Source organism: Neodiprion lecontei, chromosome 6 (assembly GCF_021901455.1).
Source record: "Neodiprion lecontei isolate iyNeoLeco1 chromosome 6, iyNeoLeco1.1, whole genome shotgun sequence".
Lineage (NCBI taxonomy): Eukaryota > Metazoa > Arthropoda > Insecta > Hymenoptera > Diprionidae > Neodiprion > Neodiprion lecontei.
In genome coordinates this window covers 11,367,101-11,381,835 of record NC_060265.1, presented here as the reverse complement: position 1 = coordinate 11,381,835, position 14,735 = coordinate 11,367,101, and the positions used below count along the sequence as shown (strand labels likewise).

Below are 14,735 nucleotides of genomic sequence, written 5' to 3'. Positions count from 1 at the left end.
AAAAATTTCGATGAGGTTTTATACGTTAATCCACTACATTCACTACACGCATCTTTTTTATCATTTGCTTTTCATGGTCACTGAATTGTTGCCCAACGTATCCACCTGTAAGTGTAGCTGTATGGTTATTTTCTCTGCAATTATCACGGCGGTATTTGCTATTCGCTACTTATAACTTCTTGCGTTTTTTAATATAGTGACAGAACATGTTGTCCTTTGGCTTCGTCGACCGAAAGCTGCAGCTCTTCGGGATCATGGAGACACATAGATCAGGTAAGAGAACCAACCTTGATTTCATCATTGACAAAACCGGAATCTCAGAGTTCGGTGCGGTGAACTCTACCGAAGCGATTCCTCTTTCTGTAATTATTGTAATTACGTAGCTGAATATTTTCGACATTGCGTTACATGTGCATCAGCAGAGCTTCGCTAACAGCTGTAATCAACTGCGCCCAAACACAAGTTGGATGGTCAATGTCTTCCGAAAGTAATTTCATACAGGCCACTAGGTTACTTGTTTATCAGCTCTTAATCACAGAGTTGATGTACTTTCTCTCTCCTCATCTGCAACTTACTACCTTTCATCACAACTTATTCTTTACGCGGCTTGCGGGGAGGATAAGGATAATGTACACGGTTTCATACCTAGACGACATTTTTTTTTTTTTTTATGTTTACCGTACGGATTGCACATTTTGGTATTCAGAGCGAACTAACGCCTACTTCGTTTACAAAAATTACTACTGGTTGATCTCTCTATCCATCGAACAGCTGATGTTTCGCTCCAAAAAAAGAAATGAACTTACGGAAAAAAAGTTGAAATTATTTTTACAAAACGCCGATTCCAGCCGATCTTGTCTCCATAGTCTGTGTACTTTTTACGGTGCTATATCGATAACTAGCGCCGCAGTTTTCCAAATTAATGCTATTTCTTCAAGCTCATAGATTACACATTTCCGATATGGAGATAGCTTTCGGTTAAGTTTTCAAAATCGTAGTGTCAAAGTATTTGACGATGAGAGCATGCCCCCTGAGTAATGTCTTATAACACATAGATGGCGGAGTGGACTCGGAAGCCGAACAACACGACGGTCATTCGCGTAAATCAGCGCCAGGGTGACCCCAGTCCTTACCTAGGAAAAGGACCACATTTGGGGTATCGAGCAGGCGACTACGAGGATGAGGAACCACTCTATGATCCGGTCGCCGTATCCCGAGGTGGGTACGAGTCGCATTACTTCGAGGCAGATGGCGAGGTCGAAGGGCGGCGACCGGATGGCATGGATGCCAATGGGGTCCGCAGTCCCTTATATGACCCGGTAGCTGGAGGCTACCATGAACCGAAGGCAAGTCGTTTGAATTATTGTACTGTTAAGCAGGGTGTTCGAAGGCGATAACACGTATTTCGGGATATGTACGTGTATCGAAGGTTGAAAAAGTGGGTAAATTGTGTTGGGTGGCTTACGAATTTTGGGAATTTATATTTTAACAGCCGATTGTTCAATTCGACGTTCAATTCAAAGTTTGTTGAATTCAAAAATATGGGGACCAAACTTGATTTCGACAAAAACGTTAACCTTTTTGCTCGGTAATATGTTTTGCAATACCAATGATACCTTACAGACGCCTTAAACTGATTTACTTCAAGTTTGGAGCCACTTTTCGTGGATGATTATCCTCTTCGATATGAACCGATATTTTTTTCAACAAAATGACGACGGTCTGAATTTGAAGTTTGACTTTTCATCAAAAAATTACGATTTTTGACCTGAAGACATTTAGCACATCCTTTTCTCGCCCAATGTATTTTTGTGGAACAATATTAGATTTTTCCGAATAACTTAGATCTTTGGGATGTGCTAAGAACAATTTTTTTTGTATTATGAATCCTATTATGCACGTGAACACCGGAAAAAGTTGTTTATAATTTTTTGTGTGATAAAGTATACAAGTAGAAGTAGATCCTGATTTTTTTTCAAGTGGATCGAAAATAAGGTTATTATTACGGATGAATCGGTATAAATATCCCAGGGATCTCGAATTTCCTGAATACATTCTACACTCCCGTAATACTTACATTATCATAATCATGATACCATTATCATGCAACTTTGATGACTTCAAGATGCACTCGAAAACGTGTCTACTGCACGAGATAGAGAAATTAAAACAATTTGTTTTTTGGACCCTTGTATATATTGCATTTGTACAGGACTCGAAATGTCAAAAAAAAACTTATTTATTGGCACTACATGAGCCTCTACTTTAAACTGGGTTCCATATTCCAAAATATCAGACTTTTTCACATAAAAATATATTAAGTCAAATTTTTGCTGACGGCAAGAACTGCTAAAAATTTGGGCACAAAAGTCCAATTCAAAAACGTGATGGAATTAATCAACTTATTTCTCGTAAACTGTAAAGTATAGAGACCTATAAGTTTCACCTTTTTTACATCTCAGTGTACACAATAACGTATCCAAATTTCAGTCAAATCTTAATTTTTACCCTAAACAGCTCGCTAAAAGTTCGTGAATCGGTCCATATAATTATTATTTATAAAATGATAAATACATATTACTTCGAAAGCTCCAAGTTTTCCCACAAGCAATTGAAACTTGAGCGCATTGAACAATTTTCATTGACCATTTGTTTTTCAATCGCAGGATGATCTTCGGGAAGGCAGCCGCTTGGCTGAGTTGCAGTTCATTCAAAAGCAGAAAGAAACGGAAACCAAAACTATAACAACTGTCGAGGTGCACCACGCCATTTGTCCCCCACCACCACCTTGTATGCCACCACCTGGTTCCTGCAAATGGCCAGCTGGACAGTACGCCGGTACGTATAAAATGTTAACATCTGTTACGAATGATGCAATATAGGATGAAACTGAATGAAATCAATCAAAAATTATCAACGATCACAAGCTCTCGAATCCGATTTTGAACCCTGATCAGTATTGTACTATTTTGTAATGTGACAAGGAACAATAGTTATACAATAAGAGACGCAACACCCGGAAATTAATAAGATATCAATAAAATGTGTTCAGAAATTGTTTTCCTGACCGAAGCGTTCCACCTGTAAAATTTATATCTAAAAATTGATGCTCGCCCCATAATACGAGTACGTGCCTATGTTTTTATGCCAGAGAATCCTCAGGGAAGACTTTTATTAAACGTTTTTCTTTACAGATTCGAAACCACCGATGAGTGCCGTTGGCGGTCAGATGGGGAGCACCATGTCCATGGGAAGCACCGGCTCAACCGAGACTGAATCTAGCTTAGAGTCATCCTGCGGCAAGGATTCCGCCTCGACGTCTTCGTCCTCGTCGACGTGTGAGCCGGCCTCGTCGTCCTCCTACGTATCCGTATCGGCCAGAAAACTCCTTGACGATCCGGAACCACCGAACAACATCCCCGCACCACCTGTCGCACCTCCCTTCCCTGCCGCAGCCGCCAACATCGATCTGAGCTCTGCAATTGCCCAAGAACTACAGAGGCGAGCACAGGTACACGTATAAATCATGAATAGTCGTCAGGTTTCATGAGCTTCTTTTTTTAACAACTGTTTGTTCGTTACGAACATTCCATTAACTTAGCAATAAGAAATTTCTATATTTGCGCATGAAAATATTCGTATAGGTACATGTGGTTGATTGATGCTACCGATTATAGTTTGAACCTCTTTATTGTTCCCAGGAGTGCATTGAGAATTCAATAGTTTTATAGAATTTCTATGTTTTAATAGTCACGATTTACTAACGGAAATAGCATGCAGCTGGTATTCCAAGCAATGATTTGCTAAAATCATGACAGTTAAAAAAGTCCTATTGCAAGAGAATTTATCTTCTTGGAAAGTTGTTAACTCGGGAATTTGAATAAATTTCAGAAGCCTGTTTGATTCGTTTCATAATTCTTCGCAAAAAAAAACATCCTAAAAACTCGCATATATATCTTCGCCGAGTATCTGGAACTTATGGTAAATTTATAAACAGGGAGTTCAACATTTTTTTAGACAATTTAGAGCACTTTACTTATTATTTCTATTATTGCATGAAGTTTAACGTACCTTGATAAAATATCTAGTTTCCCCGATACGCCCGAAAAATTTCATTCATTTCAAAGAAGTAACAGTTTATTGATAATTCGTATTTTCGATACCATATTACAATAAGGTGTTCAGCTTCTCCCGTTTCTAAATTCATATATCTGCACAGGGTTCGAATATAATATAAGTACACGTATAATTCATTTATACACTTTGATACAAGCCTTTGGTCGGCAACAGGCTGCTTTGACCATAATGCAATTGCTATGTAAAACATACTGAGACTGACACTGACCTTCGCGAGGCATATGCTGTTAATAAACATTAGCAGATGCTTATTCGCATGATATATATATATATAATTATATATACTGTACCTACTCTAAACTTACAAGAATAAATACACTCACATCAACTTCCAGGTAAAGCATCTGATACAAACGGACAATATAGCCATACGTCTCATCTATACGTACATAGGAATCAGTCTGACTGGTTTTTGTCAAGTTTAGTATATAATAGTAATGATGAGACCTGGTCAATCTTTGCATACGGATGCATTCATTCGAGTATTTACCGGGTGAAAAATTCTGACAGTGAGGTCACTTATTATTCTCTATTGTATGCACACAATGCGTGACGTAATCGAAGTATACGAGATAATTAGCCCCAACGGTATAGAAATTACATAACTTCGCACTGACGTTATTCTCGAATTTCAAGCTAGTCATGTTGATGAAAAATTATTCTTCACACAAGATAGTGATATATATCCGGCATCGGGTAAAGTACGTGTAAAGAATACAAATCCGAAGTTCAATTCAAGCTTTTTCACATTTCTACAAATCGCCAACATATATTTTCGAGAAGGTTAACGTTTTTTTGATGGACGAAAACAATTACCTAAGTTTATATACACACTTACGATTTTCTTTTTTGTTGCTGCAGAGAAGTTTAATGAGTAAACAGTAATCATCTGGCTCAGATAATTTGTATAAAATTGATGTTTACCAACAAACTTGTTTACGAATCATTTTTACAGTTTCTTCCTCTAAGGCTGTCGAAAACTGCGCGTTTTTACTTTGAATTCAAGGTTTTTCCATTCCACCTTGCGTTAAGATAATATTTCGTTATTCGCCTCACGAATTTTACGTTTTAATGCTTTTTGGCGCAGTTTTATAGGCGACGCATTCTTAACCGTAGTCGCTGCTCCAGCAAACTCTTATAAACAATCCGACGACTTCGCATGTTTAGCCGTAGTGATGTAATATACGTATATTGTTATGTATTACAGAAAGCGAGGGCCACACAAGACAAGTCGAAAGCACAAGAGGTGCGAAATTCGCGGCTGGTGGAACCGTCTAAAATTTCACCGGCTCACGAACAGAAAATCACTCATGATAAGGTAAGTACTTCGTTATTATTGTCATTTTCGTAACGAAGAACATACAGATCAGTACAGATTGATAAATATTTCCAGCCAATTAAGCTACGATTTCATCTGAATTTTTCTTATGAAAACTGATAGCAATTTTTTTTATTTGTATTGGTCGCGAATCCGTTGACTTACACTACATGAATTACAGACGTTTACGGACCGATGGAAAACTTTTGAAACTAAGTTATATAAACCTCTTACTCGCGACTCAACGCCGAGTAACTTGTGCGCAATATATGTAATTCCGCGAGTTTTCGCGAGAAAATATCAAATGTTGCAAATATTTCAGGTATCCCAGAATTCTAGGTGTAATTTGTAGCCTCCTTAGAAAAATAAGCGATATTATTCCGATTTACCTGAGTAAAATGCACGCGCAAGTTTTTATAATGACATTTTAATTATTCTTCGTCGTTCTTTTAATCTTCGGCTCTTTTTCAAAATCTTGTTCTTTCACTGAAATCAGATAATAGCAAAAAAAAACGATAACGAAATCCAGAAAATTCCGCACAAACTTTTATATTTGAACTTACACCCAATTGCGAAAAATTGTCACGATTATACCAATACTTGACCTCCAAATTTTAATTTAACCCTTTCAGTCACGCGATTTAGTTTTTTTTTTTTGGCACGGAAGTGCAATTATACGTTTCCTATGTATTTTCCGACACTGAATACGAATCCAATGTCAAAAATTTATTAAAATTAAAAACAACCCCGACAATGGGGTGAAAACTGGGTGAATTGTCAATATTCTTTTGGGTAGCGTTCTTAAATGAGATTTATATGAACATTTATTTTGAGACAGTACGATTGTAGGCCTAGAATAAGTGCAATCCTTGATAGTATCTATACGCACCCATTAGGAGGGTTAAAACTGCCCCTACGCATTAAATTTTGTAAATCTAATGGCCATTCTGAGATCTTTGTTTGTAAACCAATGAATTCCAAGCGTTTTTAGTATACGTTTATTGTCAAATTTCTTCGCTAACAAATTACATTCACAAGAATACTTTTGTTTCATATGCTTATTTATAAAAATTGTAAGTAATTATGGATTAAAAAAAAATTCCTAATTATTCCAAAGTTTAAGTATTTTTCTACCTGAAACTGGAAAAAAATTCAGGATTTTGCATGAAATATAAAAAAACGACAAAAAAAAAAAACCACGCACCACTATAGTGGCTTTTGTTACTGAAAGGGAGGGTTAATATAATATCTCAATAACATGAGAACCTGTTAAATTCTCCGAATCAAATACATTTTTGACGGGAAAAAGTTGGAGAGCAAGTGAATCTGAAATTTTTGCTACTTATTTCTCAACCGACTTCCAAGTTCACTGAAACCAAATTTTCATCTGGAACAGTTCGCCATTTCAACCAAAACTTACAAAAATATTTTTCTATCTAGTAAGAAAAATACCGTGACTTTTCTCCAAACATCGTTCTGTATTAATTTAAAATTGACGGGGCATTTTGAAAGGACGCGAGTCAGTATAATTTGAGAATCTCGTTAACTGGTACAATGAAGTTTTATTTTTGGCTTGAACCGTCCCAACGTGTGAATACGGAATACGTACAATTCTGAACCGGTAAAAATGACTTCCCGGACATCGGATCGGATCTTCGTCGCGTTTCACGTGGTTCAGATATAGGCACAATGCCCGAAGTTAGTCAACTGTGAATGAATAATGGTGATTTGGCGTAGTGTGTTAGCCGTAAATAATAAGCGATAACGAAGCATGCCTTTCCGAGTTCCGAAACACCTGTAACAGAGCATATAATTCTGAAGCTTGCCTAACCCAACGAAACATCGATTCAGTTACACTTTATTCGACACTTCGTAGTTGATGGAGGAGTTCAAACGCGCCCACCAAAGAATGTTCAACTGTAAACGGAACGGAGAAGCCAACGGCGCTGACGAGCAGGCAGCTGCTGCACCGAACAACGTTTCGACTCCGGCTGCCGAAACTTCGGAACAGGTAATTTTTCAACCGCCACCATTGTTATTAACAAGTAATTTTACGTATAACAGAATGCAAGAAAGTGAGACGTCTCGTTTGATATGCAAATTATACGTAATTCCAAATTATCTACAGAGGATCCTTTGGATTTCCATATTCGCACATCTGTACATTATTTGTAGATGTTGCACCAGTTTAATATCTTTACAAATGTATTTCGTGAAATTGTGTGTACCTAATGTCGATCATTATCGACGTGATTATTCGTCACTGCTTGTATGATGCTTGAAGCAAATGCGTCATTCGATTAGCATGCATAATCGTATATTCAGCCGCCAAATTATGTGTGCTATCTAACGATCTTTATCACTTTACATCAATTTAACAGTAAATGTTTTATTGCCTGAGCAATGCCGCTGCTTCTCTTGTCGTGTCTCGTGATACCTGATAGAATTTTTTCATTCAAATTCACAAGTGTACAACGTGTGATATCATTTAAGTGTGATTATGGATAAAAGATATGCGTTGTATACATACGCACGCAAGCGCCTGCAATCATTATTATTAGTACTATTCTTCAAGTCTTTAGGTACTTTATTTTCGGTGTCGATCAATTTACGAGTTCGTGATGAAAGATTGATCTTTCACTCATTCTTACTCTGAAGCAACATTAGCCTGTAATTTGAAATTAATGGACTTGTTAATTGTAACACGGGTTTTCCGTAATATTTTCAAAATTAACAGAAATTCCTAAGCTGTGTAATCTTCTCTGCGGTTAAAAGTATGCCATTAATTAAAATACATGATGTTGAATCCTCTGAAACCTCTCACAGAGGTTACCAATGATGTGGTCTGATCTTTTAGCTTAGTTCATCAAAACAGTTTCGGTAATAAATTAACTTCCGCGATCGTCTGAGTGTTGTATAAAATTTCGAAAAAGATACGTTTACACCTCTAAATCCGTATAGTTTATCAGAAATAACCAAACAATTTTTTTGTACAATTTATTTCTCATCTCTTCTCCTCTTCTTTCAATGAAAGAACTCTGTTCAACGATACAATACGTTTTTTAGATTGTATGATTAGATAAAAATTCTCACCGAGTCAGTAAAAATGGCACGGAAAATTTTCGGACTGGGGAATACGGAAACATGAATCCAACAAATCTTATCTACGTCGAACAAGCGATTTCATAGAAGACACATGTTAATACAACATCGCGGGAAATCACCAAACCTCAAGTACAGCAATAATTATCTTTTTTAAATTTTTACTAGCTCCTTTTTATATGCGTGGTCGAATGGTGCAGTACATATTTCCGATAGCATATCTGAGGGCACTATATTTATAAATCAGTACGGCATTTTTGCGGCAAGCGTTTCGAGCGAGATTATGAACATTTTGAGATAAAATCGGAATGTGCACACGTATATAATCCGTAATTTTCAAAGTATAACAAGCGATCTTGGAAGTGTATATAGATTGCGCATACACTCTTACGTATACCTTGTATTCACGGATTTGCGATAAGCACGCGCGTGTTATATCGCTCTTTCGTGTGCTCGGACGACGCACACACGCACAGAAATTTACACCTGCGATAAACGTCCGAAGGAATTATGTGTTCAGAATTCACATCGAATGCGGGCAAAGCGTGTTATGCCAAGCCGCTGCATTCGAGTGAGATGCAGAACGCGGTATGACGATTGTTACCCGTGAAACACCGAAGAGTGCAATCGATTGCGTTCGTGTTCGTGTTCCTAGCAAGCACATTGTCAGTTGTATTGCGGAACCAACCGAGTCAAGAAGCGTACTTACCCACTCTGAGGAAATGTAGCATTATATCCGTGGCTAAAGACACGCAGGTACGCGAGGCTCAGTCGCCTGTGTTCACTCATTCAAGCAACAGTGGTTATATAGTCACGATATTATACCCAAGCGAAGATGAAGATTCGAGCGAATAGTTAATACAGAGCCTACAACGGCAATAAAACGAGAACGATAATTTTTGGTCGGATTTTCGTGATTGAACAATAAAAACAAAACAGGTTTCCATCATTCGCTTTCCCCGAATATTATTTCCACAATTACAAGTGATCTTGTACTTACTGACGATAAAATTTGTTTCCGCGGTAGGATTGAAAGTGATTTACTACGGTGCGTGAAATTTAAACGCTCACAACAATATTATTAATACAGCCAACGAGTTTTTAGTATGATTAAAAAACTTTTATTACCTGTACGTACACTTGTGTGCAGATGCGTTATACGTATCGCGATTGGACAACTTCAATGATACATTTCTCAATTTATTTTTATCTTGAACCAACTTTTTTCGATCATATAATTGAACTTCGGTATACATAGATAATAAGTGTGAAAGAACTACATGATATATCGGAACTTCAACACGCGTCTTGCGTTTGTCACGCGCGATGAAACTTCGTTATATTGTCTGTCGTTTGTTAGATAATGAACAATTATTACATGACGTAAAGTGAAATTGCATAATGATGTTTCGCAGTGTACGGCATTATGTGGCCTATGTTTAGAATAGGAAGATTAAGTTGTACATACACCTACAACAATAGCGCGTCTAGCCGGCTTTAGGTAACTTATAAAGAAAATGTTACAAGTTAAGATAACAGTATACCGATTCTTTTCTTATAACATCGCAAGCCAGGGAAAGAATTTCATTCATCGACCGGAATAAGCATTGACCGTATCTAGCCTAGATATTACATCTGTACCTTAACTGGCGGTGCGCAATACGACGTATATTATATACAGAGTATATGTAAGTACATACATGTATTAATGCGGCGGTTTACGCACGCTTTAATAACCGCGGAATTGATGATTTCCTGGAAACGTAACAAACTACAAATAACGCGATACCGGTACTCCGTTGGAAAAAAGTTATAGCCACATAGTTTAATCAAATTATATGAAATCTCGTGCGTCATTCGAAGCTTTGGGCCTATAATGTGGTTATGAAACGGACGAAGCTTCGCAGAGTGAAATAAGCTATATAGAGATCATTGGTAATTTATTGGGAGGAAAAACAAGCCTTGGCTAATAAACGTGTGTGTCCGTGCGTGTATGTATAAGCGGCTGCTGGTTTGTAGAGCGAAGCGCAGAACGTACAGGTGAATGTGTACATACAGATAAGTAGTGCAAACAGACGTTAAAACAAATGAATACCGCACTGAGAACAAACGACTGGTCTTACTTAAATGATAAGCCTGCAAAGTTGGGAACATTACTTCGTACGAGGATGAGCAAAAACGGGGAACCGTCGAGAAAATCATCGGTTTTAGTCACAGTTACGCCTTACAATGTGAGTCAAATGTCTAATTTACCCATCTTATCGATTGTTTATCGATACGTAGGCTCGTAGGTTCAAATCTCCAACGTATTATCGAAATTTTACGACAAAGCAATAATTTTTATAGGCTACGATTATAATATTTTTTCCAATATAGATATTTTTTCTAGGAATCCTTAACCTCAACTCGAATTATTATTCAGTATTTCATCGTACATGTACAGAAAACTTTTTCGAAATCTCACGTTCTCTTGCAGCATTCATCCATTAATATTTCGAAATAAATCAAAGCTAAAGTTGGAACCTGTGATAAGTGAAGTCACTTCTCGCAGCCAAGGGCAGTGTAAAGTAAAAGCGATTCTACCGATCACATCGTTGATTAGCGACAGCTAAAATTGAGTAACAACATGTTAAAATAACGATGTTCTCGAACTAAACCAATAATATTCAGTTCAAAATTCCTCTTCGTTATGCCAGAGTATGTATAACGGATCTTTCCTTGCGAATTGTAATGAAAATTTGTCTAATAGCTTACAGGGAATAGAAGTGAATTCATTCGATGTAATTCTGTGGTTTTCAGTCATAGAATGTTCATATTGTATTCTACATGTATAATATACGCGATTGTCTTTAAATGATAACGAGTGCGAGGCATTACATAATTATTAATCTTTCCCAAAATCAAATATTTCTCAGTTTCGATACGAAGGCAATAACATGCTCAACGTTAACAGATAGTAGATGAATCATCAAATTCTACATCGAACCACATATTGATATTCCATAATATGTGTACTTAATCGTAAAACCGATAAACAGCGTCTCTGAAATCGCCTGAAACGATTCAAAAGTTTCCTCAACGACGTATGCACGGTATAATAAGGCTAGCAGCTAATTAACCAACTTTGATCTCTCTGTCGATTACGCAGGAACGTCGTGTCAACGGCGTAGTGCGACGCCAAAACCCCGGCGCCCCGACGCCGCCGCCGCCGCCACCTCGCGGAGTAACAGCTCAAAAACCAAAAACAAACGCGAGTGACGACGCTGTGGAAATGCAGAGCATAGAGTCGTTCAAATTGAAGGAGCCGCAGAGCGTCGCGACGCCGAAACCACCGTCAACCTACTTCCCGGCATCCCGGGATGAATTAGACAGCAGCGCTCGACGAACCGGAAGTCCAACGGGCAGCGGGGATACGAAAAAGCAGCAACAGCCGACGGTGCCGATGGCGCCTAGCATGCCGAACGGGGCAGCAGCACCGGTCAACACCGTCGTCGGCAAGGGGAAAGTTGCCATCAGGATAGGTGCTTACTCGGGCGAGGCGAAGGCACCGTCGAAATTGGACTTTTTGGGGGGCCAACCGCCGACGGGTACTCCGACGCCGACGCCGATAGCCAAGGGGGTTGAAACGACGGATTCGGCGCCGGTAGCATCGCGTCTTCAAAACGAATTGGCGGCCACGCTGCAGAGGTCGAATTTAAGAAAAAAGACTGACGGGGTAATTAGCGAGACATGTTCCTTATACACTGATTATTACGACGATGTTAGTAGTCACGAGTCAAACAAACTCTTTTTTTTTGCAGTACATATAACACAGACGTATGAGTGATTTCCGCAAATTGAATCCATGGAAGTGTGAAAATATTTGTCGCACATTCGAATGAAACAATTAATGTTTCTATAAAAATATTTGACGTAAAATAAAGTCCGTTAGTTCCAGGTTCGCATTACAGAGAAAAATATTGTTCTTTAGGATATTCATCAGGTAGATTTGAACCCAGGCGCTAATCCGAAATGGCTGTTGTTAGACACATTTGTAATTTTATTTTAGCTCTGTACTGCTTTTCAGAGCTCGTTGGATATTAAATTTAATGTTCATCTTCAACCAAGTTCCAATTACCGAGAATTTAATCCGCGAGATTACCAGTAAGTGTGTACAATGTGCATGCTTGCGAGAAGAATTTGATACAGTTTACTTTTCAGTTCCGTGTCGATGCAACAGGCTGTGTAGTAATTTACGGAGTAGATAGAAACTACGCCCCAAGCCTTGGGAATACAGCATTTTGATTCATTAGTACGAAACGCGTTAGGGATTTTCAGCTCATTGTAGCAAGCGAGAAAGTACTTACACGTTTTTAAATTATACCTCTTTACCGCTGCAGGGGCAAAGCTAACGAAATTTTGATTTTTATCTCAACAATGAGATGGGAATGTGTCGTGAAAGTCTGACACGCGTAAATTCAGACCTACCGGTATGACGACACGTATATGTATTACACTTGTTGAATTTTTAGAAACTAGGAAGCAATTCGCATTTCTTTTTTTATCTTCATTGGTTAGTTCCATCAATCAGGGTATACCTGCTTTGATTAAGTTGTGATATAAGTTTTCTTCGAAATTTATTCGGACTATGTTTTTAGTAAGAATGGAATGAGAAAAGTCAACTTGTCTCGAATCCCTGTACGTTTAAAATTTGCTTTCGAGAAACTAATACGAAGATTTTCCCATATGCATCAAAAGGGAAACTGTACTACGAGAAAAATTTTTACTTCAACATTCTCGTTTTAGAAAGTTCAATTTTTACTTATCTTGGGTACGATTTACCATCATATTGGAAATCTTGATGATTAGCTGAAGTTTACTTTACGTCGTAAGTTCGAAGTACGATGTAGTTTTAAAATTAATAAGACTCTACCCTATAGCTAGACTCTGTTCTAGAATGAGTTTGTATTTATTGTTATGAAACAGCGGAAAATTCAAAAATGCAATACATAAATTATTATATTTGATCTCCAGGAGAACGCTACTGCAAGACCGGTATCGAACAACGCGGCATCCCCGACTAGATTCGGTGCTGAAAATCCAGCGATTATAACGCAAAGCAATGTCGAAAGGTTGGCTGCTGTTCTGAGTAACAAGGTTACCATAAAGATCAACACAATCGACAGTGTCTCCCGACAAGATTAAATTTCTAGATGTATTCATTTGTAAATTTTGCTATACATATATAAATATACATCATATTAGTCTATACATACATAGGTAATGTTATCAATATTATATACATAATTATATACGCATTTACAATTTTTTATATAGATATATACTTTTTTTGTATTATTTATTGCTAGGTATGTATACATATATACATACTGTATGTATTGACCAATGGAACCTATTTATAGGCAACTATCATTCTTATGATTATTATTACTATTATTATTACCATTACTACGTTTTACGATTATGCTTATTATTCTTTTTAATTATATTATTATCACTATATATCGCACATATGTATGTATGTGGTACGTCGTATCAATTAATACAGGCATTGCTATAATAAAGGATGTATACATGATAAACGTCTCCTGATATTTGCAATGATAAATAATAACAATTATACCTCTACAGATTATTACATGGAGTTGATGTAACACTGTCACAGTACATTATGTAACAAGGGAATAATCAACTTTTATTACTGGGTTACATATAGAATTTTCAGACTCAACTATGTTCACAATATTGACTTCAAAAAAAAGAAGAGGAAATCCAAATACCGCATAAAAGTAATACACGGACGTAGGTCGGCGGTAGTTAACGTATGGGAGCGAGTACAGGACTGCAGGCCCTGGTGGGGATGTAGAGGGCGAGCCCCCTAAAACATATACTTTTTATAATGGAATTAATTTTAAGAAATCTTGGAATTCCAATAAAAATAATTGTCTGGGATTTATTCTATATCAGCAGCATCAATAATTCACACGATAATCAATTATAATACAGAGAGATGTAGTTCAAAATGCAGAAGAAGTAGAGAAAACCAGAAAAAATTTACAAGTTTTCATTGTAAATTGATAGTCGGTAACAATGTGTAACATCTAGCCTCGGTAATGAGCAAAATTTTCGTGAAAACATCCGAGTGGTGCACGGCAATGCGGCGTGCTGTTCAAGACTG

At 37.5% G+C, this 14,735-nt stretch overlaps 1 protein-coding gene across 2 annotated transcripts in view; it reads left to right on the top strand.

Moving 5' to 3' along the window:
• Nucleotides 1-14,135, top strand: part of LOC107225144 — a 54,410-nt gene extending 40,275 nt beyond the window's left edge. For both annotated transcript variants that reach the window (XM_046742847.1, XM_015665498.2), the window contains 8 exons: nt 198-273; nt 1,056-1,346; nt 2,667-2,838; nt 3,195-3,511; nt 5,345-5,455; nt 7,332-7,466; nt 11,706-12,272; nt 13,571-14,135. In XM_046742847.1, coding sequence (XP_046598803.1) covers nt 198-273; nt 1,056-1,346; nt 2,667-2,838; nt 3,195-3,511; nt 5,345-5,455; nt 7,332-7,466; nt 11,706-12,272; nt 13,571-13,741 — 1,840 coding nt within the window. In that variant the 3' untranslated portion in view covers nt 13,742-14,135. The remainder of the gene's footprint in view (nt 1-197; nt 274-1,055; nt 1,347-2,666; nt 2,839-3,194; nt 3,512-5,344; nt 5,456-7,331; nt 7,467-11,705; nt 12,273-13,570) is intronic.
• Nucleotides 14,136-14,735: the final 600 nt, after the last annotated feature.